Source organism: Plectropomus leopardus, chromosome 9, assembly GCF_026936395.1.
Source record: "Plectropomus leopardus strain MGB_pleo_1.0 chromosome 9, ASM2693639v1, whole genome shotgun sequence".
NCBI lineage: Eukaryota > Metazoa > Chordata > Actinopteri > Perciformes > Serranidae > Plectropomus > Plectropomus leopardus.
This window is the reverse complement of record NC_142184.1, coordinates 38034175-38047627: the sequence shown is the minus strand read 5'-3', so window position 1 is coordinate 38047627 and position 13453 is coordinate 38034175. Positions and strand designations below refer to the sequence as shown.

Sequence of the window (13453 nt, the reverse complement as noted above, 5' to 3'; positions counted from 1 at the left end):
CATTAGCCACCTCCCCCCAGTGTGACTGGATTTTTGGGCAGGCCCAAAAGACATGGAAATGATTAGCCATAGAGGTTCCACATTTTCTCCAACAGAGGCCCCGGCTCTGTGTTCCCGTTTGCAGTGCAGTTATTCTAGGAGTGATAAAGAATCTCACTACATTCTTCCAGCCGAACTCTCTCAGCGATCTCGAGTTTGCAGTGGTTGCTTGAGTCTCACATATTTCCATCCAAGTCTCCTCTGAAATTTGTGTTTCTGACTCCCTCTCCCATTTTTGTTTGATGGGTATCGTTGAGTGATTTCTAGAGGCTTGTATACTTCCATATATTTTTGAGACCAACTTTTTATTGCCTTTTTTTTGGTATGCGTCATGAAATATAGTAATTATGTTGTGTTTGTTTTCCTCTTTGATTTGTAATTTTTTAATATAATAGTCTCTGATTTGCAGGTATCTATGGAAGTCCTGCTTTACCAATCCAAATGTGTCTGAAATTGTCTTAAAACTTTGAAATTCACTGTTTGAGGTAAATGAACAGAAAGAAGCGAGACCTCTCCCAACCCACTGTTTGAAGACCCCATCCAACCTAGCAGGTTCAAATTCTGGATCAAACGCTACCCAATTCAAGACCCTTGCCTGTTTCTCTATTTGTAACTTCCTCAATACCTTGAACCACAGCTTAAGAGTGAACTGAGTCCATTGATTCAAGCTCTTATAATGTCTTTCAGCTTGACTTTTATTTCCTATTATTGATTGTATTGGAGTATCTCTCTGTGTAGTTTCCAAGGATTTCCATTTAGATTCGTAGTTTGGGGCACACCAGTATACTAAGGGTTTCAATTGTGCAGCATAATAGTAATCCTGTAGGCATGGTAAAGCTCTCCCTCCCCTCTCTTTTTTCAGCTGCAGTATCTTAAACTGTATCCTGGGTCTTCTACTGTTCCAGATGAACCTTGAAATCCACCCATTCCACTCATCAAACTGTTTTTGGGGTACTTCCAGAGGCAATGACTGAAAGAGATAAAGAAACCGTGGCAACACATTCATTTTGATTATTTCTATTCTATTACTCATATCTAGTGGGAGGAGAGTCCATCGAGAGATGTCAGATTTTATCTCTTTGTTAAGGAGGCTGTAGTTGTTTTCAAAAAGTTTTGACAAGTCTTTTGTGAGGTTAATTCCTAAATATTTTATTGTGGGAGAGTCCCATTTAAAATTATATTCCTTTTTTGTATCTGGATGGGGTGTATAGTTAAATGTGAGGGTTTGAGTTTTTTGAATATTTAACTTATATCCAGAGTATGAATTGTAGACTTTTAACAGGGACATCAATTTAGGAATACTTGAGTCAGGGCTTGTAATAAAAAGCAGAACATCATCTGCGAACATACAAGTCTTATGTTCTTCTCCTCTGATCGAGATCCCCTTTATCTCAGAGTCCTCTCTAATAGCTTGAGCCAGGGGTTCAATAAATAAGGCAAACAAGGTCGGACTCAGGGGGCAGCCCTGGCGTGTTCCTCTTTTCAGACAGATAGTTTGTGACAGGTGTCCATTGACCCTGATCCTGGCTGTTGGAGAGAAGTATAGCGCTTTGATGCATTTAATGAAGCCATCTTTAAAGCCAAACCTTGCAAGTACCCTATATAAATATTCCCAACCCACCGAATCGAATGCCTTTTCAGCGTCTAGGCTGATCAGCATTGCACTAATATTTTCTGATGTAATATGGCTCATCACTTGTAGTGTTCTCCTTAAATTATCCTGAGACTGTCTATTTAATACAAAGCCTGTTTGATCTAAGTCTACCAGATCTGGGACAATGATCTCCAGTCTCTTGGATAGGATTGAGGCAAATAATTTATAATCTACATTCAGGACCGATATTGGTCTATATGAGCTGCATTCCTTTTTATCTTTGCCTACTTTTGGGATGACAGAAATAACTGCCTCCTTCCATGATTGTGGGGCTTCCCCTGTTCTCAGTGTATGATTAAAACAGTTAAGCAGTACAGGTGTTATTTGTAGTTTAAATGTTTTATACCATTCAGACGGGTATCCGTCCAAGCCCGGGGCCTTATTGGCTTTCAATCTTGAAATGGCTTTACTCAGTTCTTCTGCCGTTATCTCAGCCATAAGTTCTTTATTCTGTTGTTCTCCTATGGATGGTAGGTCCAGTGAACTCAGAAAAGTCTCTATTATTGTAGTATCTGCCATGGCAGGTTGGGTATATAGGTTTTTATAATATAGTTCAAATGTCCGTTGGATATCCTCTGGTTCACTGCAAATATTTTGTGACTCAGGATTTCTAATTTTATAGATTGTGTTCTTCCCCTGTTGCTTTCGTATCCTCCAGGATAGAAGTTTCATTGCCCTAGGCCCTGTCTCATAATACTTTTGTTTGGTAAATTTCAGTTGTTTTTCAATTTCCTCATCATAAATACCATTTATGTCTTGTTTAATTTTGTTTATTCTAATTAATATCTGGGGATCTTTTTGTTCCATGTGTTTAATCTCTAATGACTTCAATTCCCTTTGTAGTGCAATAAGTCTTTTCTGTTTTTCCCTTTTCCGGGACGCCGTGAGGGCAATAATCTTACCTCGAATGACCGCCTTCGCTGCATCCCATAAAGTATTTGGAGACACCTCTCCATTATCATTATTTTGTAGATATGTTTCAAATTCCTGATAGATCTGTTTCTGTACTGTTTTGTCATTTAAAATGCTTGTGTTAAGTCTCCAAAGCGTATTCTTCCGTTGATTAGTTAGATGCAGGGTCAAGTACACACCTGAATGATCAGATAAGTCCCTAATCCCTATTTTACAGTCCCTGACTCTATGCCAGTCTGATTTATACATAAATAAATAGTCAATTCGTGTATATACAGAGTGGCATGGGGAATAATAGGTAAATTGCTTTTCTCCTGGATGAGACTCCCTCCACACGTCAATCAAACCCAGTTCTGTAAGCATCCGCTGGATCATGATGGCATTTGGACTTTTTTTTTGGCGCTGGTTGGATGTATCTAGTTTAGGTTGAAGTTGAACATTAAGGTCACCACCATAAATTAGAACTCCCTGCGTTTCCATGACTATCAGTTCAAATAGTTTCTTAAAAAACAATTTGTTGCTCCCTGGGGGAGCATGTACATTGAATAATGTTACTTCTTCATTTTCTAATTTGCCCTTTACTAAAACAAATCTCCCTTCCTTATCCTTCACTTCTGAAAGAAATTCAAAATTTACTGCATTAGGGATCAGTATGGCCACTCCCCTCCTGCGGCCTGATTTATGGGATGAGTAATCGGTATTTTGAAATCCAAGTTTTTTAAAATTTTTCGTGTTCTAAAGAGGAAAGATGTGTCTCCTGCCAAAAGATTACCTGCAACTTTTCTCGTTTCATTTTAGCTATGATTTTACTCCTTTTAATCGGATTATGTAGCCCATTGACGTTTAGCGTGACTATATTATATTCCTGATGATGCATATACTCTTTTCAACTTGTGTACACTTGTGTAATTTTACCCATGATATCCTGAACAAGAACAATGAACAACAAAGCAGGAAAACAAAAACCAAAGACTTCCAAATCCAAAGTTCAGGTAAAACCTTGGGTTGAGAGGAAATCCTCGCATCAATCGAGGGCCTCTCGTCAGTGACAGAGAAGATACTCTGCACTAGTACCATTGCTTTCAAGACAGTTCCCCCATCCCCGGTATAAAGTTCCATCTTTAACAAGCTCAAAAAAAATAAACAAGTAAATAAAAACATTGAGTCTCTTCATAAAATAGGTAAAGGATAGAGGTGTATGTATCTCAGGTGTAAGTATGAGAATGAGCATATTTGGGGAAGAAAAAATTAAGTTCGTTAGTAAGCTGACAAATTAAGTTACAAAAGCATTTTCCCCTTAGGTATAAAAAATATTTCAACCTAGAGAGGTCTGAGGAATAGTTACATTCTTATAGTAGTAAATAAACAAAATCGAAAACTCAAAGGCCAGAGCGTTATCATCTTGTGTAAGTATAAAGCTCAACTTAAACAGACCAGGGCAATTTAAATGTTAAATCTCTTGGTAAGCTCACTAGAGTGCAATAATAACTCTTCCTCTTTACATGAGGCAAGAACACTTTACTTCAGGAGCCCAGTGTTAAAGAAGTGGTGACCCTGTGGGTCCGGACTGGGTTAGTCCTAGGTCCCGCGGTGATATTTTAGTTGTCAGTCACTGGGTTTACCTTTTGAGGGGGTACTCCAGTCATTTACCCCGTGGTCACATGGAGATGTTTACCCTCAGGTGTTTCACTCATCAGCCTTTGATGCTCCCGGTGGAGCACGCTGAAAGCTCCACAATCTCTCCTTTATACGCCCCTGGTCCACTATCTGTCTGCGGCAATCTGCACCTGCCCTCTCCCACGTTGCTAGTCTCCGCTGTTTCAACGCTGTGGAGTCTGGCTCCTTAACGTCTTCCAAGGGGAGTCCTCTCTTCTTCAGGTCTTTAGCAGCCTCTGTCGCGCTCTCATAGACTTGGGTACCGCTGTCAAAAAACACCTTCAACTTAGCTGGATGTGGCGTTTGGAAGCGGATTCCTTTGGCTTTAAGCGCTCTCAGTATCCCCACATATGCCTTTCTTTTCTTCAGTATCTCGGGAGGACAATCTTGATCAAAGTAAATCCGTTTCCCATTGTAGCGAACATCTTTCTTTCTCCACGCTGTGTGCAGCACCTGTTCTTTCACTCTGAACTCGAGGAAGCAAATCACCAGTGATCTAGGCGGTGCGCCTTGGGGAGGCTTTGGGGCGAGTGCCCGGTGGCAGCGCTGTATTCCGAGGTCCGTGTCCGCCACCGGCGGGCCGACTTGTGATTTTATTAAATTCGACACAAACTCCATCAGATTGGACCCCTCTGATTCCTCTGGTACTCCGTATATACGGAGATTGTTCCGGCGCGAGCGTGCTTCTAGCTCGGTTAGCTTTGCCTGCAAAGCCTCCTGGTTCTCTAGTGCCTGGGTAAGAGCATCTTTAGCCGCCGTATTCCATTCTTCAATGTCGCTTACGCGCTGTTCAGCCTCCGCCACTCTCGCTGTAGTAGCCTGTAGCTCATTTGTAGCTTCTTGAAGCTTCCTGTCGATTTCTCCTCTAAACTCGTTCAGCTCCTTTCTCATGTCGTCGCGAAAGGAATGTCGGAATTCACTCATTTCACTTTTCAAATCCAACCTGAGTGCCCGAATTTCGTTATAAACGGCCTGCACGAAGGGGCTAGCTGCTTCTTCATTAGCGCCGCCATTGCTCTCGTAGCTTTCCTCGTCGCTGTGTGTTTCTTCAACTGACTCTCCTTTATCGCGTTTTGAGCCTGGTTTACATTTAGTCTTTTTTTGTTTTTCCCCTTCCATGCTAAGTTTCTGTACGGTTTTCTATGCTTTAGTGCTCTTCCAAGGGGATTATTTCCGACCGGTTGGGAGCGAGATTTTTCAAGCAGCCATTCGCTTTAGCCACCGCCCCGGAAGTCCCTCCATTTACTGTATTTTTAATAACTGTGATTAGGGCTGTGTTTAGGTCTCTGTGGAAGGTGCCTTTTTCAAAAGCGTATTTCAGTGTTTCTAACCATACTGGTCCAGAAATATCCCAAAGCGCTGGGTAAAGCTCCACGGGTATGCCATTAATACCTTGTGTACGACCCTTGTTTGTAGTGCTGACTGCTTTATGTAGCTCCTACAGAGTAGTAGGAATGTCTACACTTTTGGTTTCTCTATCAACAACGCAGGGAGGTCTAGCCCACTAAAAAAGTTGGTGAAGTCTTTGGTAGGCGTTGAGTCACTTGTGTTCAGTTCTTTTAAGTAATTCCTAAATGTCTTATTTATTTCCTCTGTTGAAGATAGTATTTCTTACTTAGCACATCTAATTGTTGGTGTGGATCTCTTAACTTCTTGTTGCTTGAATGTTAGTTGAAAAAGGACAGTTAAACACACATCACATAGGCGTAAAGATTTTAAAAAAACTTGCATGAAAAAGAAAGGTAATGCGTGCACACTTACTCCAAGTTTATTGGAGACACAATGTTTCATTCCCACTTGAATCTTCATCAGGTCAAATGTTTGGAAAGGTGAAACCACACCTATATTTATACATATATACACCAATAGGCTGACAAGCTCTATGGTTGCAGGTGTGGTTAACCATCTGAACCGTTCAGGGTAGTTAAGCAATTGACAATAAACAACTAAACAGATTAAATAGGAAATACATTGAATGTATAGAAAAAAAAGTAATATTAAGGCCATATTACAGAAACATCAAGTCTATCTTAAGTGATAACATCATATTAAAAGTCTTAATATCACCATACATCTTTTTTTATCAAGAACCTTAATATTGAAATCATCATAAGTAAACATCACCTACATTCAAAATTGTATTAAACTACAATATTAACAACAAACTCTTAAAAAGCAGAACATATCAAGTTCAAATACAGGAAAAAATGTTTTAGTTCAGGTTCCAATGGAGGAAAAAGGGAGAAGGCATATATCCTTGAAGGAGTAAAAATCTCAATGTGGAGAGACACAAACTTATTATAATAACAAAAACACCTTGTTATATTAATAAGTTTGCACCTTTAGTGTGTCAAAGTCTTCAAAAAATACAATGATACACAAGACACAATGAAACACAGAAAAGCCCTCAAAAAAAAAGTAATTTGATTGAGAGGAAATGTTTAATCTCGTATTCTTGGTTTAAACCTCTGGTTGTCAAAGTCTGGACGATGAAGATGTGGAAACTACTGAAGTAGGAGAGTATTTAAATCTTCTCCTCTTCTTGGAGACCAAACATGCTCAGTGCCAATACATGTCATAGAGGCCACCTGATGATTTTAATATTAAGGTTTTTGATAAAAAAGATGTATGGTGATATTAAGATTTGTGATATAATGTTTTATCGACTGTTTCTGTGATGTGGCCTTGACATCAGTTTTTTGTCTATGCATTCCTTCAATGTATTTCTTATGTAATCTATTTAATTGTTTATTGTCCATTGCTTAACTACCCTGAATGGTTCAGATGGTTAACCACACCTGCAGCCATATAGCTCGTCAGCCTATTGGTGTGCATTATGTATAAATATAGGTGTGGTTTCATCTTTTCAAACATCTGACCTGACGAAGATCCAAGTGGTATTGAAACTTGTGTGGCATGGAGTAAGTGTGCAGGTGTTATGGTGTGTTTCCTTTTTAAATCATTATCTAAAGTAATACATTCTCCTTCTAATGTGGATATCTTTTGAAGCCGGCTTTTATGTAAATAGGAACTGAACTGTATGGCATTATTTCACACAAATCCCGTGATGAAGGCCCAAACCACTGTCCTATCTGAGACGCTATTTGCGTTAAAATTTATAAATTCAGTTAGCTTCACTCTCAATTGTGTCAGATACTCTTCACTTTTTAGGAGAGTGGAATTAAACCTCCATCTAGTGGCCCTATTTTCGATATTGCCATAATTAAAAGTGGATATGACTGGATTGTGATCTGATAAATGTCTGGACAGAAATTCTATTGAGTGAACTGAAGGCATCAAACTGGAGGATATAAGAATGTAAACTCCTTGTGAGAAAGTTTTATGTCTCATACAAAAAGAATGTATCGTCTCTAACAGATGGATTATGCACCCTCTACACATTGGTTAAATTTAAGTCCCTTATAAAGAGATAAGGCACTCTGGAGGCAGCTTCTTGAAAACTTGAAAAAGATGGAGAGGATGTCTACTCTTTTTTTTTTTTAAAGAAAAAAGGACAGACAGACATACAATAAGCAATAAAGAGCAATTACAGTAGATCAAAAAATGATGTATAGGAGGAAGAAAGAGAGCGAGAGAGTAAGAAAGGGTGGAAGAGAGAGAGAGAGTGGGTGAGAGAGGCAGCTTCTTGAAAACTTGAAAAAGATGGAGAGGATGTCTACTCTTTTTTTTAAAGAAAAAAAGGATTGTTACACCCCTTTACATCAGTAAGACCTTGCAATCCCCTGTAAAGCTTCAGTGAGCCCTGGTAGGGGGGCTGGGATCCCCAGCTTGGGAAACAGTTATCTAAATTACACCTGAGTATATGGGGACATTTCCAGTTTCCCAGAGAACACTGCTACAGAATACAGCTCATTTAGGTATAAAAAAGGAAACAAGCATTCTCTGGGTCCTCAAATGCAGACTGGCATTTGGAATTTAGGTGGTGTTCCTTTCTAAAACAACCCCAGTCCATTTTCTTAACAACATGCAACCATGCAATTTGCAGGAGGTCTGTGCAGCTTTGGTTTTTGGAGTCAGGTGATGTCAGCTCCTCATGATGTCAACAGAAGGTAGCATGTTGCTCTTTATTAGAGGTGACATTATTGTACATCCGCTAAGTGCCGATTTATGAAGCTTGGCAGCAGAAGATATAAAAAAGAGGATCGAACTCACCTTGAGATCAGGAGGCAACTTGTGGGAGGTAAAGACGCTCAGTTTGATCTGAGGGAGGCTGATCTTCAGGTTCTCAAAGTAGTAACGTTTGGGAGGTCCTGCATCCTCATTGTGCTTCTCGTAGATGTTTTCATCCAATTTCTCTAGCTCTGAATTTATGACAGTTCACTTGTTATTTTACTTTTAAGCAAAAACATCTTCTAACTTGCAGCATCTCACAAATATTAACATTCAACAAGTGACCCACCAGCTTCTGTCTGTCCGTATCCAAAGAAGCTGAGCAGCTTGAGCAACAGTTTCTCCTCGATGATGACTGTGAAGCGCCTGGCCGTCACCATGAGGTGCTGTAAACACATAATGGTCATATCATAAGTCGTGACTCTAAAGTTTGCTATTCTTTGGCAAACTAAAAATGTCTGGTTTCTAGTTTGCACAAGAAATCAGGAATTATCTAGTACTGATCTGAAAACTAGAAATACTGCCCTGTAGTTGTCTGCCTACATGCACCAGTCAAGTTTGTCTTACAGCTTACATCAATGTCTGTGAAAACATGGATACTTCACACACATTTTTCCACACACATTTTTCCCCCAGCAGCACAGAAGATCTAGGATGGGCACCCAAGATTAGTGTCACCAATTCACTGTGTGACCAAATATCTCCCCTTCTGTTCCTGACTATTTTTGCGGAACACAGTGATATCGAAGTATGAGATGAATGCAAAGTAACTGTGACCTTGACCTTTGATCACCAAAATCTAATCAGGTCATCCATGAGTCCAAGTGATTGTTTCTACTAAATTTGAAGAAATCCTCCCAAAGTATTCTTGAGAAATGGTGTTCACAAGAATGGTCCACATGGATGGACAAAACATTATGCGTCCAGCCTTGGCTAATGCTGGTGCAGAGGTATAAAGAAAGACTTTCGGCAGTTTCATTTTCAAGTTTCTATAGCATCAATGATTTCTACATAACGCTGCAGTGGTTTATTGTGTGATAATCACCTTGTACAGATCAGTGAGCATGAGGCTGCTGGGAATCTTGACTGCATTGACCTGCAGGGCTGGGCCGCTGTCATTGACACTGCTGTCACTGGAGCTTGGTGTCACACACAGCATCACAGGTTGGGTGGTACCCAGCAGCTGGTTGTCCACCTGATGAACACCATATGACAGACCAAGTATTAAGACAACAGTCTCCACTTAAACAGCACAGTCCTGACAAGATGTTATAGTTAAATGCATTCTTTGCAGAAAAGAATGACTAAATGACTATGTTTCATACTCAGTGTTTACATGAAGCTTCTGGATCAAAGCACAGTGGATAACAAATGTATCAATGTCAGTAACACTGGAATCAATCTACCACCGTGCCATTTCCAAATTGTGTGATTCTGAGAATCGCTTTCAGCAAGATTTCATCTAAATGACAAGTAGAATAGCAAGAAGACAATGATTAGCTTTAAAAAGCAGGTGTTTTCACAAGTGATCAACATCATCTGATTCCTGCTGAATGAGACTGTTATGGGGCTGTTCTAAACTCACTTCAGGAGTCAACTAAAAATCTAGCAGTCTAACACAAAGCTGAAATTATTATTTGAATGTGTATTCTTTTAGGCATGTGTACACACACACACACACACACACACACACACGTATATATACATATATATATATACAATGGGAATATAGAGAAAGACAGACAGCTTTAGTCATTCACCTTTCTTTAATGACATGAATTACATCACTAGATTGCCTGTCACTATCTAAGAAAAACAGTAAGCGTATTTAGTTTTTATCATCATGTCAAGCACCATCAATAGCTTTTTTTTTAAATGGTGTCACACATACAATTTGAACTTGAAGTTAAATACTGAATGTTCCCATGGCTGTGGTGAGCTCACCTGGATGTTCTGAATGCTGAGCTCCAACACCTCGTTGGCAGCAGTGCGGGTGAAGTGGACATCTATACCAGACAGAGTAATGAACACAAGCTCTTCAGGGACCTTGCTGACCAGAGACACACCCAGACCTTCCTCCATGTTCACCAACACCTGGGGATAAACAGAAAGAGACATCTCTCACTGAGACACACTGACGATTACTGTAGAAGCCCCTCAGCACCTGGAACCACACACACATGGTTTTTAAAACATAACAAATAAAATGAGGAACTATGATTGAAAACATTTCAAAAAATAAATAACAAATGGGGATCATGAATGTGTCATGTAGTTCTTTTTTTTTTTTAAGCATGGATGTCTGTAACAAACTCCTCCTGCCTCCAGCTCCTGCTCAGGCTCCCCCTTTTTCACATCCTCTTTGCCCCTGTCCTGCTCTGTGCTGGGTGAGGTCCGGATCATTCTCCTCTGGTTGAAGTCACTGACCTACAAACAAACAAACAAACAAACGTCTGTGAGAAATGATGAGGTCATCACTCTAAATAAAACTAAAAATACAAAATACAGTCAAAATGTTAAATATACAGAAGCAGGGGTGAGACAAATCTACAGCCTCTAATGTCTCTGATGTCAGTTCATTACAATATCTGCTGAAATATTCAAAATGACATATCATAACTAGAATTACTCTTGCGACTGTATCCCTCAATCAACCAAACGTCCAGACTCACATGCTGTATGTATTGAACACATTGAGGGAATTAAATTCAGTAAAAGGTATCTAGTGTATTTTTGGTGAAACGTGAACTATTACTACAATGACATGTATGATTTCAATGAATAATTTCCAGAGCTTACTTACATAAAAACTTGTGTGGTTACACTGCTGCTTTTTTTTGTGTGTCTCTTTGAATAGGCTGTCAGCAGCACTGCAGCTCGCTCTGCTCTCTGCTACACAACATTTTACAGAATGCCAATGATATTTTCCTCATTATTGATGTATTATTTCACCAACCTACAACACATCAGCGTGTTCCTGTGTGTGTCACAAGAAGAGTGTACTATTGTTGTGAACCCACCCATATGTGCACATCTCAGTATCTGAATAATGTGCTCTTAAATTGGCAACAGTAGCAAGGAATTCTGAACCATTCTGACTTTAGACCAAGTTTTTGTTGATGCTTGACTGCACAATCGCCTTCTGCTGCCTCAAAATAGCAGAAAAGTGCACATAATCCTTGTTTTTGGGGCACACAGATGGGCACAAGTGCTACTGACGCAACGTGGGCGCTGGCCATGAAAATGATTACTATGTCTGTCTAAAACTAACAATGATGGCTACACTGCACTTGTGCACTACTTTGTGCCAGGTGCAAGGTAGGGCCCAAAGACTTCTTACAGATTTTGGACAAAGTAAACTAATTATCAATGATTCACGAGAGTTAAGATTTTTTTGATAAAGAGCCCTTATCTTAGATCTTCAACATTCGAATGCAATGGTGCAGAGTGCAGTGCATCGTAAGTGCTCAACGCAAGAGTAGAGGCAAACGAACAGCTGGATGAAACCTTTGTTCTAAAATATTTTGGTAGAAGTTTAGATTAACCAAAACACTAATATCTTAAAGATCTACTCAGTATCAGCGCTATTAGTGTTGAAATTTTTTTACTCCTTTTTGAATATTTATAGGCCTTGTTCTCACTTGCAAGACACGTGTGGGTCCATCTGGCAGCACCTGGACCGACAGCACACCAGAACCAGGTCTCATCTTCTGGTTGATGAACTGCTGCTCAGGGCCAGGCTCTTGCAGCCCTGAGTCTGGCCCCAGCACCACCTCTGCTCCATCATACAGACCTGCCACCCCACCCTTCACCTGAAGTAGGTCAAAAATAGGAAAGCTCAACATAAAGACAAAAGTGTAGAACATGTCTCAACACTAAAATCTCAGGGCTCCAAACTCCACAGCAGTGCATTGAGGAAAACAGTTGGCTAAACTCTGAATAACAACATTTTTCAAACTCCATAATCACAGCCAAGTTAACATTGCTTGTTGTTATTACTATTATTGTTGCTGAGCATCTCTCACCCACTCTCTCTCTCTTCCACCCTTTCTTACTCTCTCGCTCTCTTTCTTCCTCCTATACATCATTTTTTGATCTACCGTAATTGCTCTTTATTGCTTATTGTATGTCTGTCTGTCCTTTTTTCTTTAAAAAAAAAAAGAGTAGACATCCTCTCCATCTTTTTCAAGTTTTCAAGAAGCTGCCTCCAGAGTGCCTTATCTCTTTATAAGGGACTTAAATTTAACCAATGTGTAGAGGGTGCATAATTCATCTGTTAGAGACGATACATTCTTTTTGTATGAGACATAAACTTTCTCACAAAGAGTTTACATTCTTATATCCTCCAGTTTGATGCCTTCTTCCTAAGATTTCTACCATTTTTCCCCCATTATAGTATGTTGTAAAACTCTCAGAAGCAAACAGTGATTTGTGATAATGGGCTTTATAAATTAAATTGAATTGTTTTGATTTGGCTTGGTGCACCCACCTGTACTACCAGCCGGGGAAGGCCACAGGTCAGCATGCCTGAGCTGAAGTACCATGTCTGAGTGGTGCTCCGGCGTGAGTCTGGCCTCCTCAGCATCAACGGCTCAAAACTGGAGAGACAAACAAGTACAGAGAGAGACACCTCACATCCTGTCCTCAATTATATATTCCCTCCCAGTTTATGGTCCAGTGTCAACAACTGAGTGTTCATGACCCCTGAGTGAAATATCTGTTGTGTTGAGCTCTGGACACATTACAGCTGCACACAGCACACACCTGTTGTCACTAACAGCTGCGAGCCCAGCGATGTCCAGCACCAAGGAGGAGTCCAGTGGGCGTGGCTGTGCTGGCTTGCTCTGGGGTGGAGATGAGCCTTCATGACAGAGCATGCCAGTCCCGGTCATCCTCCATAGCTGGGAGCGCTTCCCTGGCTCCTGCACAACAATCAAAGTACATGTTAACACATTCAATTGTGGACCTTGTCTTCATGCTTTTTTCATGGGCTGCCTTCAAGTAATGAATATTTTCATAATAAGCTTACACCTTGAGGTAATGTTTGATAAGATCAGCATT

The 13453-nt window shown here is 40.1% G+C and overlaps 1 protein-coding gene across 6 annotated transcripts in view; it reads right to left on the bottom strand.

Annotated features, from left to right (window-relative positions):
- Positions 1-13453, bottom strand: part of vps13d (vacuolar protein sorting 13 homolog D) — a 130559-nt gene that overhangs the window by 18864 nt on the left and 98242 nt on the right. For all 6 annotated transcript variants that reach the window (XM_088082700.1, XM_088082699.1, XM_088082702.1 and 3 more), the window contains 8 exons: positions 13157-13314; positions 12882-12990; positions 12034-12204; positions 10715-10819; positions 10337-10486; positions 9438-9587; positions 8682-8778; positions 8435-8583 (listed from right to left, as the gene is read on the bottom strand). In XM_088082700.1, coding sequence (XP_087938826.1) covers positions 8435-8583; positions 8682-8778; positions 9438-9587; positions 10337-10486; positions 10715-10819; positions 12034-12204; positions 12882-12990; positions 13157-13314 — 1089 coding nt within the window. The remainder of the gene's footprint in view (positions 1-8434; positions 8584-8681; positions 8779-9437; positions 9588-10336; positions 10487-10714; positions 10820-12033; positions 12205-12881; positions 12991-13156; positions 13315-13453) is intronic.